This window comes from Peromyscus californicus, unplaced genomic scaffold (assembly GCF_007827085.1).
Source record: "Peromyscus californicus insignis strain IS unplaced genomic scaffold, ASM782708v3 Scaffold_10__1_contigs__length_136768540, whole genome shotgun sequence".
In the NCBI taxonomy this organism is placed as follows: domain Eukaryota; kingdom Metazoa; phylum Chordata; class Mammalia; order Rodentia; family Cricetidae; genus Peromyscus; species Peromyscus californicus.
The window spans coordinates 67965863-67981465 of NW_026294391.1; the positions used below are offsets into that span (position 1 = coordinate 67965863).

At 33.9% G+C, this 15603-nt stretch overlaps 1 protein-coding gene across 2 annotated transcripts in view; it reads right to left on the reverse strand.

Annotated features, from left to right (window-relative positions):
* The window catches only part of Chm (CHM Rab escort protein), a 161113-nt gene that overhangs the window by 10085 nt on the left and 135425 nt on the right, over nucleotides 1-15603 (reverse strand). For both annotated transcript variants that reach the window (XM_052734988.1, XM_052734998.1), the window contains exon 13: nucleotides 3409-3507. In XM_052734988.1, the coding sequence (XP_052590948.1) occupies nucleotides 3409-3507 (99 nt within the window). The remainder of the gene's footprint in view (nucleotides 1-3408; nucleotides 3508-15603) is intronic.

A 15603-nucleotide genomic window follows, 5' to 3' on the forward strand; every position in this document is an offset into this window, starting at 1 on the left:
ATCATGTGGCTTTTATTAAATTGACTAGTGAGTTTAGCTTCAATAAACTGTGAGAATTTACTTAAAAACACCACCTATGAGTGATGCATCAAATACTGCAGGGAAATGCCACCTATGTGTAATGGCATCAAATACCACAGCAGGGAAGTGAGCTAAGGTGTGGAAGGTCTTTAATAGGGCCCAGGTCATATCTAGGTATATATTAGGTGAGCCTATCTTGTAGTTCATAAATGTTCTCTGCCTCAGACGACAGCCTTCATTCAATACAAGACGGGTGAAATGAATAGCCCTACAGATTTTAGGAAAGAGATTTCACAAAGGTTAAGGCTTTGACAAGAAACTATGTTGAAAGTGAAAATTGACATAGTCTGAAGATCAATGGTCTGGATACAAGGGAGCCATCAAGCTTTGACCTTAGAACCTTCAAAGAGACATGTAATTGCTTCATCTTTCTTGGAGGTCAGCTGGAGGCAGAGAGAGAGAGCTGGAAAAATAATATGCACTCTGAAGCAAGTAATTGTCAAAACTACTAAAGCTGATAAACAATTGCTCATTTCAATCAGCTAGATGATGTGCTAGACTAAGGAAGTAATAGCTGACATAGAGTAAGATTGTGTTAATTAAACAAGTGCATATCCTGAATAAAGCAGGTAGAAGAAAAGTAGTCAAAGCAAACCACATGAAAGCAGTAACTATCTATAGGTGCATGCCATGTGCAGCGAACAAGTAAAGTAATTTAGTTAAGCTGCTTAAGCCCTGGAATATAAAATTGAAATACAAAACAAGAAATTAAGAGATGGCATTTGATTTCCTGGTACAGCAAGTATTTAGTACCTTTGCCAGGCAGCAAATTAACACTTCATCTATGCAGGGAACTTGTTTTAGGAAGCACTGCTATTAGAGATAAAAATGACTACAATGGAATGAGGCAACTCCACTAACCAGGCAGAATGGAGGGAAAACAAATTAAAAAGTCAGAAAGAAGATGATGCTGTCCTAATATTACATTCTAGACATTTTAAAGTACTGTAGCAACAAAATTCTTGCTTTACCTTGTATTAGAAAGTCTTGTATTATAAATAAGAAATCAGTAAAGTTCTGTCAGTGAGGTTCACATACCACTCAGTTTATCACCTCTCAACGTTTACAAGGGTATTCTAGACTCTACACAAGAAAATTAATTGTAAGCAATGACCTTATTTTTTCTATAGAATGAGGCTCATTAAGCACAAATCATCTGTTATTTCTTTAGATTAAAAAGTAGACAAGGATTTAGAGATATTTGATGTGCTTAAAGGAGCCTGGTGGGTGGGTAAGAGTATAATTATTTCTTTGGAGAGGGCAATCTGAAGAGCTCTGGCTGATATCCATGAACCAGAAAGGTAAGAAAGATAGGCATTGTCTTCAGAATCTTACTACAATTCCCCACATACACTGTCAATCAGTGTTATAGTAGTAAAGAGATCATCATCCTTTTCATGAAAGAACTTCCTTTTAAGGTGACTAGGCTAATTTTCATAAAGGTTTATGATGCACAACACCATATAGAATGTAGAACTCAAATGCAAAAAAAGGCCACACAACATTATTCTGTTATGTTTCAGCAAAAAATATTTACAATGCTCTAAATCACAAAGTTCCAGATGATTGTCAAATAACCAAAACATAATAAAAGCCTATAAAAATGCAAGCTTTTGCAAGAGAAGGATGTATTTTAATGTATTAAAAGTTCATATTGCTCATAAAGTTGCTTCTCCCTCATTTAGGCAGGAAAATGAATTGAGTTCGCTTCTGCAGGTGACTTTGCCTCTTTGACCTGCCATGGCCCAGTGCTCACTTTATCTGGTGATTCATTTTCAATAACTCCAACAGTATTTGTTCTGACATTTTAATTAAAATATGACCACTACCTCATCCTGATGATAAAAAGGCCTATGTGTCAGTGAAAACTAGCTTTGCAGTGCCTCGGTGCACCTGAGGACCCCTCTGGCATAGTTCTTGCTAAAGAATTTCACTCAGCTTCCAAACAATACATCATTTCTAACTGGGATCACTTTCACCATTAAGATTAATCTTAAAAATCTAAAATGGCAAGTGGATGCTAGTTAGCGAACATGTAATTTCCGCCAGCCTGATTTTGTAAACCAGAAAATTAAATGCATTTAAAAAGTGAGGAATAATGATATGTTTAGTGTATTATTTGGCACAGTCATAAACTGAAATTACAACAGAGACACTGAAAAAGTTCAGAAATGAAAACAATACTCATGGTTATGAGCAAGAGATGCAATTAAAGCCAGAAGATAAAAACTATGACTCTACACAGATTGAGGGACATGGTTGTGTATGTTATAACATTGAAATAAAATTTTTAATGGTAACTCAAACATTTCTACAATACCTTCAAATAAAAAATATACATAAATGAACCAAATCTAAACTCAAGTGAAGCTTTTTTTAGATAAAAAGAATTTATTCAACTGGGGATTTCACAAAGAAATTACATTAGCAACTATAAACGGAACTCTTTGTCAAATACGTAAATGTTTGTATCTCACTCTTTATCATCTCTGTATTAAGAAAGGAGTAAATAGAACCATTAGAAATAAAAACAAATGGCTGGCTATCTGAATAAGTGTATCATTTAAAGAAAACAGCAATGGAAGACTGGAAGAAAGTCAAAGGAATCAAGCAAACATGAAAATGCTTCAGTGAAAATTACCTTTACTTCATATACATGAGGAAGATCTATCACATTACATTTCTGACCACTGACATACTACATATGCGATATTTGTTCCAGTAAGAGCTACTAGTTGTACCTTGTTGTTTTTTTTTTGGGAGGGAGGGTGGTAATTTTAAAAATTCAAAGTGGAAAAGTATTCTTTAACTATGAGTCAGAAACAGATATCATTTATAGAGCTAAGTATTTGGTATAGAAGTAGTATTTAAAGATAATCATTTAATAATTAGGACTTGTATACTTGCCAAGTAATATTTTAATTTTCTGAAAGTTAAAGCAACATTTTAAAAAAGGAATATATGGTTTTTCATAAAAATCCTGTAAAATAAATATAGTTATGAAAAAGTACCTGTAATATTATCAAAATTAATTGAGAAATTTCCCAGTACCTTCCCTTTCTCGGGCATGTATGTATGCGTATAAATGTATATTTTGATAATTAGGATTTTTTTGTCTATAAGTGTGATTATTTTCCTTTAACAATAAAGACTGAACATTTCTTCTCTTATTTATGCAATAACTGTGTTCAAAATCCTTAGTAAATAAGTATGTGGGAGTTATTGCTGAATACTTAACTTTAATTCAGGTTCAGTTCAGTTCATGAGATATCTAAAAGGAATATCATGTTACATTAACTTTCCACTACAAATAATCTATTTTCTTACCTGCTTCCATTTCTGTATATGGAGTAAACAATTTCTGTACTACTTGTTCTAAATCTTCTCTTGCTGTTTTAGAAGACACACAAGTTAAATGCACTAAATCTGAAAAACAAAAACAAAACCAAAAACATACTCACTTCCTGCTCATCACAACTTTTATTCATATTCAAAGCACTTAGTATCATAGGTAGTAGTGATTAAGCAAATCGTGGTTCCTCTGTTCCACGAATTTACAATCTAGTAATGATGATACAGGTAAAACCAATGTATTATGACATACAAAAAATTAAATGTGTACAAATGACAGTTAAAAGAAATCACATTAATACCCAAAGGTAAGTAACAGCTGAAGTTAATTTTGCAAAACATAAAGTAGTCAAGCTTATGAAATCATCTGTATATGCGCACACACACACACACACACACACACACACACACCAGGGTGGTGGGAGGGAGCAAAGTACAAGGTTTATTAGACCAAAGAAGAATCCATTATACAGACTTGGTTGACAAGTTAACAACAAATCATCTATCCTTTACATAAAACCTTTTTGGGTTAACACTGTTGGCTTAGTTTGAATCATAAAATACTTCAAAGTCCATAAAATAGGAGCCAAAACAATCCATACAATATTTCCAGGAATTCTAAATTACTTATTTTTGCATGTACAAATTCACATTGCCTAGACTTGGATAATGTTGAGGTTATAGAATGCAATATCATGTACAAGGACCCTTCACAAAAGTGAAATAATGTAGTCTGATATAAGTTCTGAATGCATATGTACAAAATGTTGGCATTTTCTTTTGGGCCTAAATAAAGACATAGACACTTATTAATTATGAATGCTTGTTCTTAGCTTGGGCTTGTCCCACTTGCTCTTTTAACTTAATTTAACCTGTTTCTATTCATCATGCTTTGCCTTGGGGTTTTTTACCTTTCTTTCATCCTGTATGCCCTACTGTCCTGCTTCTTCCATGTCTGTCTGTCTGGCTCATCTCCCTGTTGTTTCCTTTTCTTTTCTCCCCTCCCCCCCAGCCTAAATTCCTCCTCCTACTTTTTCGCCCTGTCTGGAAGTTCTGCCTATACCGCTTCCCTCACTATTGTCTGTTCAGCTTTTTATTAGACCAATCGGGTGCCTTGGCAGGGAAGATAAAACAGCAACACATCTTTACATAATTAAACAAATGTAGCACATCTTTACATAGTTAAACAAATGAAACATATCTTTGCATAGTTAAATAAATATTCCAAAACAAGAAAGTCCTATGCACTGAAAGATCGTGTGTGCAGTGGGATAAAATAACAGCAAAAAACCAGTATAATAGAGAAGAGAGCGTACCAAGAAATTCTTTTCCAAACATACCACTAAAAGGCATATCCATTTCTCCTGTAAGAGTTTATTTTACAATAGTAGAATTTGAAAAACCCTAGAAAGATATTTAAAATTTTATAATGAAAGCCCAAATCAAAATAGGACTCTTATCATTAAAATTCATTCCCTACATACAGAAAACGTAGCTTATATGCACACTAGGGTTTTAACCGGCCACAAAGAAGAATCAAATTATGTAATCTATAGGAAAATGGATGGAATTCGATATTACTGTGCCAAACAAAATGAATCACACTCAAACATCTTTTTTTATATGTGGAATTTCTGGAGAAGGGGCATGAATACAAAAGTGGGAGTACTTAGTATGTAAAAAGGAAAGGAAGAGAGGAAAACTAAGAAAAGGACCAGGTGTGTGTGAATATTATCAGAGCACATTACATGAATGCATGCAAATGTTAGAATCAAATCTGATCCTTTGTATAATTAATACATAATAAAATCAATTTCATATTCAAATGATGTAAAATATCTATGAATGAAATGGGGACCTGTATGTGTGTGTGAGAAAATGGATGATGTATACATGTGTAAGGTGGAGGTGAGCTCTTCTGTGAGGATGTGTTGAGGCCATAGGCTGACACTGTGATGTATTCCTCAGTAGGACCTTATTTTCTGAGCCAGTGTCTTTCACTGGACCTGGGGACTCTCAGTTTCAGCTAGAATGACTTGCCAGTAAGCGCTAGGGTCCCATCTATCTCTGCCTCTTAGCACCGAGACTGCAGAAGTGTGGTGTTTCACACGGGTGCTGGGGATCCAAATTCAAGTTTTCATGTTTACACAAGTACTTTACCCAAAGAATCTTCTCCCAAGCCCTGGCGAACTTTTAACATGAGAGCAAAAAATCAAACTTTGTAGCCCTCCTAGTCTACCAAAGAAAGTCATATTACAGGTTACTTTATGAATTATAAGTTTCTCTGACTTTACTGTTCTTTGTATTAGAGGTTGAGTGTTATTTTTCAATTATAATTATTTTTGAAATTGAACTATCAATCTTCATACCTCAAGAACCTTTTGCAGGGCCAAACTTTAAAAATCATTTTTCTCTATTTCTCAATAAAACTTTTACTTAGTATTTCACAAACATATGTTGCTAATGAAATTTCCTTGTCATGAGCAGATATTAATTATTCCCATTGTTGAAGATACATGTGTACACACAAATGCACCTGTATGAGTAAAATATGACTGATTTCTTATGTGAAATGCAGGAAATTGACCTACTAGGACAGAAGCACAGAAAATACCAAGAGATCTCACCATCCTCAAATTAACTATGCCCAAGAATTGCTCACAAAATTATAAGATGCAGTTATAAAATTCTTAAATGAATTTCAAAACTTGCAGAACTGTCTGTGCATGCATGTATCATTATTCTATATTACTGCATGTAGTGTGTAGCTGTTCTAGCTATGACCTTGAAGCACTGCCTCTAGTGAGGTAGCAGGTAACTGTTACACCTGCCTATGATCTTGAAGTACATACTCCTGGGGCATGGCCACTCAGGACCCTTAAGATCTGGGGTGCATGTATGCGGCTCTCTCCTCACTCCCTCATGGTTCTGGATGCTGGGACTGACCAGGCAGATCTTGGAAGAAGATCAGCATGGGACATAGCTCAGCATTCCTGGACCCTACAATAAATACCCGTGCTATAGTGAGTTATCCCCTAATAAATTCCTCTGCTCATTAAATAGACTCTATGGATTTCTCGCATTAATTGTATGCTATAAATATTATTTCATATCACTCATTCATTATCATTTTCTAATTGAGAAAACAGATGGATGGTAAAGTGAAGCAGATTTCTCATAATTAGTAAAAGGAAAAACCAGGACTCTGTGCTTGATCAGAATCATGTTTTGCGTCTGTGGAACATCTGCCCTCTTTACTCTCATGAAAAGATATGGTGTGATTGTCAACATCTGTAGACAACACAGATAGTCATTCAGGTCAGTAGTGCACATGATAACACAAAAACACTTTTTGTAAGTTATGGTAAATACATGGAAGTCACTACATAGATGTTCAATCCTACCTTCTTCCACTTCACCAAATGATACATTTCAATCAATTTTACTTTTCTGTTTATCTCTCAAAATTATCATGTATTAATTGTATTTAGAATAACTTTTATAAAGTTAATCACTTAGTCAATACAATTTTATTGTATAAAATTTGTATTTGGATTATTTTTCTATTAAAATTACATTAACTATTCAATCCAAAAGAAATTTTTAATAGTTAAAAGTTTACAGCTCTCTGAGGTTTCTAAAAGTTCTATTCCATATGCTTTCTTATTATATGACTACTAATTAGATTCCACTGAATATATTTACAAGGGATATTATAGTTTTGCTATTATGGATAAATATTTATGTTAGAAGTAACAGTATTTCAATTTATTTGAGTCTTCTTATGAAGAGCTGTGGTTATCAAAATAGCTGTGTTTAAAGGATACATGATCAAAAATATATGACTGCCTTAAGAGTATAATACAAATTCAAGGCCAAACCTGTACAGCATATTGTAATATTTCTCCTATTCGCTATAAAACATGTACTTAACATTCCATAAGTTTATTTTTCTTCATGGAATTATCTCACTCAATAAATGTCAACAAGCCCTACAAATTATATCAGGCAGAGTAAATATTTTCCAAAAGCATTATATTTAATTATCACCTATTGACAGCTGTTATTAACATGGAATATGCAACACAAGCTGCAATATTTCCCACAGGCATTATGCGATATTATAACTGACTAAAATAAAATGCAAATCCTAACTATAAAATTTAAAAACTACATTCTCTTTACTTCATTCAGCAACTGCTTAAAGGCTTACTTGGCTAAAAAGATAACTCAATATATTCTTTACTACCATTCCTATGATGTCAATACATATAGACTTGTATTGGCATTAAGGAATCACATTCAAAATAACAATTTCCAGAATGGAATGACAGCCCTGGCAAAACTAGTTACTAATCACAGCTACTAGCAATGAAAATAGAAAAGAAAACAGAAACTCAACATTTAGAAGTGACAATTCTCTCAGCACAAAGTCAGAAATAACTGTTCACAAAACTTGTTTTGGAACACTGATATCTCTCACAAGATACTGGTTAGGAACATAGAGGATTTCCACTCAGAAATACATAGAAACACATACAGGAGTACATACAGAAATGACAAGTCTAGTATCTGGGAGCGCTGGGTGAGATAGTATAGCATGATTATATGATCCTGTTTTTTTCCCCCCATTTTCTTATGCTTTCTGTATCTGTAATGTCAAGGCAGTTTTTCTCAGGCCTTGGTGTCCTCACGATTAGGCAGAAGGGGTGGAATTAGGTCATCTGCACTACCACTGATAAAGTCTTATGAAGCCAACTCTCTATTTAAAACCACAATTTTTTAATGATAATAAAATCTTAAATCAAAAATGGACAGTATTAAAACCTGAATATAAAATAAGAGTAAGCAAACGGCTGTTGAAAAAGATAAGAAGTCTATTCCTCAATGTTCTGAAGTCAGAATACACTGAAGTTATTCACAACATACAAACACACAAATCTGTTCCAAAGGTTTTTTTTAAGGAATTTTGCAATACAGGCTAGTCAACAAATTATGGTTTGTGGTATCACCAAAGAAAACATAATTTATATGTATAGGGATTGATGTGGCTCATAACTTATCTTTCACATATATTCATAAAAGCCAACTGTAATTTATGCAATACAGCACAAATAAGAATACTTGGTTTTGTCCATAAAAGTGAAAGGGTCAGAAAAATCGTTTTCTCCATAGTGCCAAATAGGGAAATGAGTTTGACATATGTCACACAATTTGGTTTCATAAACCAACCTTGAAAAACTTGACTCAACTTGCAATTTCATGGCAAAATTTAATGTTAAAAAAAATCACTCCAGAATGTTAACCTAAGATCAAGAGGAAAAAATTCAGCTTATTTATTAAATAAAATCTCCGCTTTGTAACAATACTAACAAAAATAATTTCAAATATCACATTTTCAAGCAGCAACTAAAAAATGAAGAAGACACTGAAAAGTGTTTTAAATTATCTAAAGTTGTTTGATGAAAGGTATGCAACGTTTTCCTAGTAGGGTTGTAAAACCAGAAAGGAGTATGTAAACAAGATCCTGTATAAAACTTTAGATTATACATTATTATACATGATAGTCACAAATCTATAATCATACCACAGATAAATAACTTCGTGTAACATAAAATCCCAGAATAAAACAGCTGTTACTGCCTGATTATTATGTATAGAAAAAGATTTCAAATTGCATAGCATATGAATAACAACTATAAAAAACATGAACTTGAATGTCAAATGGAAAGGTTGCAGAGATGATGTTTGCTCATTCATAAATGATTTTAGAATAAACAAACTTCATTTAGGATGTAATATGACTTGTTTAGCTTTACAAAACACAATAATGTCAAATTCTTAACAACCCCAGTAGCACAAAACCAAATTAATCAAGGGAACATGAATTTGAGTTGATGTAAAGATTTTTAAAACTGTAATAAATGACACAATAATTTACCTAATCCATGGCTGCCTAGAAAAGGACTGTATTACTAGATGGAATGATCAGCTTAAGAAGTACTGGTCTCCATTTTCATTGCAAGTATAGTAATATCACATTTATCCAAAGGGATATTTTGCACATAGTCAAAAACCAGGGAGTGTACTTGTTTTACTTTCCTAATTTTTTTTAAGCACCCAAGATGTTACAACATTTACTACCCAATCCCTCACTAAGGACTTATTTATGCTAATATTACAGCTATTAGACACAAGCTTACTTATCTTGCTTTTTAACCCTCTGTAGAATAGTTCTGGCAAATGAGATATCCTGGGAGACATATCAGTGTTCCCAAACAAGTTTTGTGAACAGTTATTTCTGGTTCTTTGTTGAGAGAATTTTGACTTCTAAATGTTATGCTGTTATTTTGTTTTCTTTTTCTTTCAGTATTGTGCAGGAAAGCAGTCTGACAAGGGGAAAGGAGGAAGACATATAAAATGTAGACAGCAGAAGGGGCAAAAGCATGCCACAGGGTCATTGAGCATGGGAGCAAACAGGGCTCAGCACCTCAGTAGCCTTCAGGACTGCTCAATTAAAATGGATTATAATAAATAACGATCCTGATATCTATAACTATAACACAGCATAGGAAGTAAATTGTGAGATATGTGTCAAAAAGGTAATTAAAGACTGGTAAAACAAAGTTTGGTTCTAAAAGAAAGTACTCAAAAGACCACTGCATAGTAAAGTGGGCTGAATAAATGATGGGTGACTGAAGACTGTGTATCCACAAATGACATTTCTAAGCAGTAATTAACCTTTTCCTATGGCAGTCCCTTCTAAAGTACTGAAAATTAATTTAACAAGATATCAAAAACATTTTATTTTCAAGGACAGGATCTCTAGTTTCCTTAGGAGACAAGTCTGCTATAGGCTTATTTTATAAAAGTTAGTTTAATTTTATACATTTTTATGGAATAGTACAATAATTAAATAAAATATGCATGTAATGTGCAATGATCAAACCAAGATAGTTGGCACTTCCAACTCCTTCAGCATGGCTTTGCACATGTGAGTAATACATAATAATATTATATATTTATGGGATACAATGGTATTTCAATACATGCAAAACAAGAATGAATTATGGTCAATAACATATATATTCTCTCCCCATCTCCACACACACATACACACACACACACACACACACACACACACACACACACACACACACACACACACGTGAACTTTTAAAAGTCAGTAATGAAATAATGATGAAAATACTAGAAAAATCATCACCAAGAGTAGAAAAAGAGGAAAAAGACACAAGTTTGTGTCAAGCATGTGTTACAAGAACAAGCTAACTTGAATAATTTTTAACATCTCAGAATCTTTCAACCCTTAAATCTTTGCCCATCTTTACCAAAAAAGTTATAATTATATATAAAGTACATCTTACAAACAAGTTAATTTGCTCTTGGGTAATCTCTGAAATATTTAAAATGTGTTTAACAACCTCACCTTAAATCAGCAAAGTTTACATAATTTACTTTCTATAAATTTCATTTTGTTTCCTCTGAGGAATGGATACAGTCAGCCTCACTGGGATATATTTGGACTACATTTGATTTACTCAGGTATAACTGCATTAGTTACAGTGCTTGCCAACATTTGTCAAGTGATTCCTTCAATAGAAAGAATGATGAGTTTCACTTAGGATTCCATCATCATGGCCTGTTTTTAGGGCAAGTACAGGTGCTCGGATCCACTTACCTGGCAAATTGATTATATTATATAATATACACAATGTGATCAGCTAGAAATGTTTTCTTTCTGTTAATCTTAAATAACTGTGCACAGGGAAAACAAGTCACTTCAAAATCCATTTAAAGTTAAGTGCCTGAAAACACATAAAATTTGCACATGTAGAATTATTCTTGAATATTATTTTACTTGTTGATATCTATACATCACAAGCAACCTGGATTATCAATCACAGTTCACCATAATTAGCATAAGTATGGGAAATCCAGAAGAGAGAATCCAAAATATAGGCTCTTAACACATCACACAGTCCTATTTATCATTTTCCAGGCTGCTTGATAAGAGAAAGGATTAAATTATGTTTCTGAATTAAACTGTGAGATGATAATTATACAAAATTTAAGAACATGTTCTATTGTGTCCACAATGTGCTATATTCAAAGCTTTAGGAGAAAAGAGAAAATACTCAAAAGAGACAGAGAAGCAGTTTGGTAGAGAATGATGGTGTAACATTCTGAATGAAGTCATATGTTTATCATCAGGGAGCTTCAAATGAGAAAAATAAATGGGAGAAGGTTTGGACACACAAAATAAAAACATAGTATATTTGCCCATTTTCCCCCTGACTTGAAATAGAAAAAAAAAATGAAAATGAAGAAAATGAGAATAGACACATGGAAGCCTTCTGTGATATTATCAGACAAATTCTATTTTAGAAGACAGATGAAGAACAGAACAATTTGAAGCTACATGTGACATCAATGACTCTTAAATAAGGGAGCAACAGGAAAATATGCCATTAAAGACTTTTAATGTCTGAGTTACATCTGTGAAGAGGCTCAAAGCATTAAAAAAAAGGAAGAAGGCAAATACTAATTAAGTTATAAAGTAAGTAAATGATAAATATGTCAGTTTCTATCTTAGTATCTTTCTTAAGTCTTGCTACATATTATATCAAACATTAAGCCTAACTATTATCTTATAAAATAATACATACTGCATAATGAATGAAAAAAAGATTTAAAAGTGATCAAGAACTTCCCTTTTTCTCTGTGATAAGGCAAAGTATCATTAATGAACTCAAACTTACCTCTTTCAGGCCAGAAACAAGACAAAAACAGCTAGTGTATTTGTCCATTTTCCTGGTATTATACTGATATAAAGTGATTAAGTTACAGTAAAGACCAGAGAACTTCAAAGTAGAAACAAGTGAGAAAGCAAGGGCTTCAGAAACCAAAAGATCTTGGCCAGTTTGCTTAAAATACTGTCATACATTATCAAAAATGTCTGTGTGACTAGTGGTTTCTTCCCTATACACAAATTCTGGAGGCTTGTGTCACTTGATTTCTTTCAAAAACACTTAAGATAATTTCTAAGGAAGATGTAGAAATTCCCAGGGTATGGGATATGACTATGAGGCTTATCAATTGTTTAGCATATGCATTCCTAGCACCACACACACACACACATCTACAGATAAATTAAAGACTTTCAATAAATAAAACTTTAAACAGCAGGAACTTCTAGTGAAGAAACAAGACACAGTAGTAGATTAAGAAACTGACCAATGTCTTTTCTATTTCCCTTTCGCAGTGAGATTAATGTGTCCCCACTTGAGTCATCCATGTTACTTAGCTTCTTTGGGTCTGTGGACTGCAGCATAGTTATTCTTTACTTTATGGCTAATATCCACCTATAAGTGAGTATATATCATGTTTGTCTTTCTGGTTCTGGGTTACCCCATTTAGAATGATCTTTTCTAGTTCCACCCATTTGCCTGCAAATTCCATCATGTTACTGTTTTTAATAGCTGAGTAATACTCTATTGCGTATAAGTATCACATTTTCTTTATCCATTCTTCGGCTGATGGACATCTAGGTTGTTTCCAGGTTCTGGTTATTATGAATAAAGCTGCTATGAACATAGCTGAGCAACTGTCCTTGTGGTATGGTAGAACATTCTTTGGGTATATGTTCAGGAGTGGTATATCTGGGTCTTGAGGTAGACAGATTCCAAATTTTCTGAGAAACCACCATACTAATTTTCAAAATGGCTGTGCAAGTTTGCACTCTCACTAGCAATGGAGGAGTGTTTCCCTTGCTCCATATCCTCTCCAGAATGAACTGTCACTTGGGTTTTTGATCTTAGCCTTTCTGACAGGTGTTCTGATTTGCATTTCTCTGATGGCTAAGGATGTTGAATATTTCTTTAGGTGTTTCTCGGCCAGTTGGGATTCCTCTGTTGAGAATTCTGTTTAGATCTATATCACATTTTTAAATTGAATTTTTTTTTTGATTACTAGTGTCTTGGTGCTAGAAGGTACTCTGCAGAGTACCAGAAAAGAAAAATAACCACCCATCTACAAACCCTGTGCCCTACAATAGAGACCGGACTGCAAGATGTACTGATGCTATAGTGGCACAAATGGTATGAGAAAGAGCAACAACTTTTTGATTGAATTTGAGGTCCACTAAATGAAATGGATAACATACCTGACACTGCTAAAGTGACCAAGAATTCAAGACTAAACTGGTCATGGTTCTAGGGGAAAACACACTACTATTATTCTCTGAAAGAATCATAACAACTCTTCATGGCATATCAATATACCCATAGATCAGTGTATTGTTCAACCATCATCTGAGGAGCTTCTTATTGAAGTAGATGGTTAATAACAGAGACCCACAACTGGAAAATGCACAGAAAGTGAGAGACTTTGGAACACTCAGTCCTAAATGGGAGGTCTTACCCTCAAGGCTAAGGGGTCTATGTGGAAGAGGAGACAGAAGGATTGTAAATGTCAGAGGGGATGAATGACTCCTAGGAACCAGTGTCTTCCAGACACAACAGGAATGATGCACATATGAACTCACATAGACTTTGGCAGCACACAGAGACCTGCATATATTAAAGCCAGACAAAAATTCCAGCACTAAAAAGGGGAAGTAGACTCCAAGTCCCAAACCCTAACCAAGAAGCTGTTTGCAATTAATGCCTTATAGGAAAGGGGAATAAGTTTTCTCCAATGGATTGTCACTGGGTTTATCAACCACACTCACAGGCAGGCACAATGACCAAGAGTAGATGGCCAATACAAAATGAATTTTTTTTCCTTTTGTATTGTTTGAGAATTTTTTTTCTTATTGGTCATTTGTTTGATTGTTTTTTGATTTATCGTGGGTTTGTTGTTGTTGTTAAGTGGAGAGAAAGTATATGAAGTTGGATGGGTAGGGAGGTGGGGTATATTTGGGAGGAGCTGGGGGAGGAAAAAAATTAAAATGTATAATGTTTTGCTATATGTAGAATCCATAATCCAGTCTATTTGTAATATATCATTAGCAGCTGCCATTTATTATATACTTTGTTGTTGATAGACATTATATTAAATGCTTTATAAACATTCAGAAGCCCACAAAGTTGGAGAGAATCTTTGTCATCTCTACAAATGACAGACGAATAATATCCAGAATATAAAAAACTCAGAAACCAGAGTGAATGGGCTTGGGATCTAGACAGTGTTTTCAAAAGAAGAAAAAAAATTACTAAGAAATATCGCAAAAAAAATGTTCAATTAGGGAAATGCAAACCAAACAACTTGGAGATTTTGTCTTACTCTGGAAAGAATAGCAAAGATCAATGGAACAACAGGAAATAAATAATGAAGGGGAAGCAGGAAAAAGGAACTCTTACTCACTGCTGGTGAGATTGTAAAGTGGTGCAACTACTGTGGAAATCAGGATGAAGAACCCCCAAAAGGTTCTTCATTTATTTATACCAAAAGGCTATAAATAAATCTACCATATGATCTACCTCTAACACTTTTTTACATATGCCCACAGGATGCTACATCGTACTCTAGAGATACTTCTTAACCAAGTTCATTGCTGTTCTATTCACAACATCTAGGAAATGGAAACAACCTAAACCCTTCAACTGACAATAAAAATGTGGTACATATACACTATGAAGTACTATTCAGCTTTAAAGAAAAATGAAAGCATGAACTTTGAAGATAGATGGATAGAACTAGAAAAGATTATATTGAGTGAGGTAACACAGAAAGACAAACATCACACGTTCCCTTTATTATGTATTTCTTGAAATATAACAAAGGAAAAAGTGGTCAAATATCATGATCATGTAAAACATTTATACATCACAGTGATCTAGAAGAACTGAATTATGTATTGTTACATTTGGACATGAAGTGTTTGCCAAAGTTCTGTGTATTGAACACTTGCTTCCCAGCTGCTGGGGCTATTTTGCTGTGTTCTAGAAACTTGAACTCGCACCTACTTAAAGGAAGTAAGACAGAGAAGGGAAACCCACTTCACTCTAGGGTATTGGGCAAATGGTATGCACTGTAAAAAAAATCACTATTAGGATTAATGGCAAGTTAATTCCACACTGTTATCACTCTTGATGTTCATTTTCTGCAAATAGGAAAAAAAACTATGTTAAAGTCAACAACAAACACTTT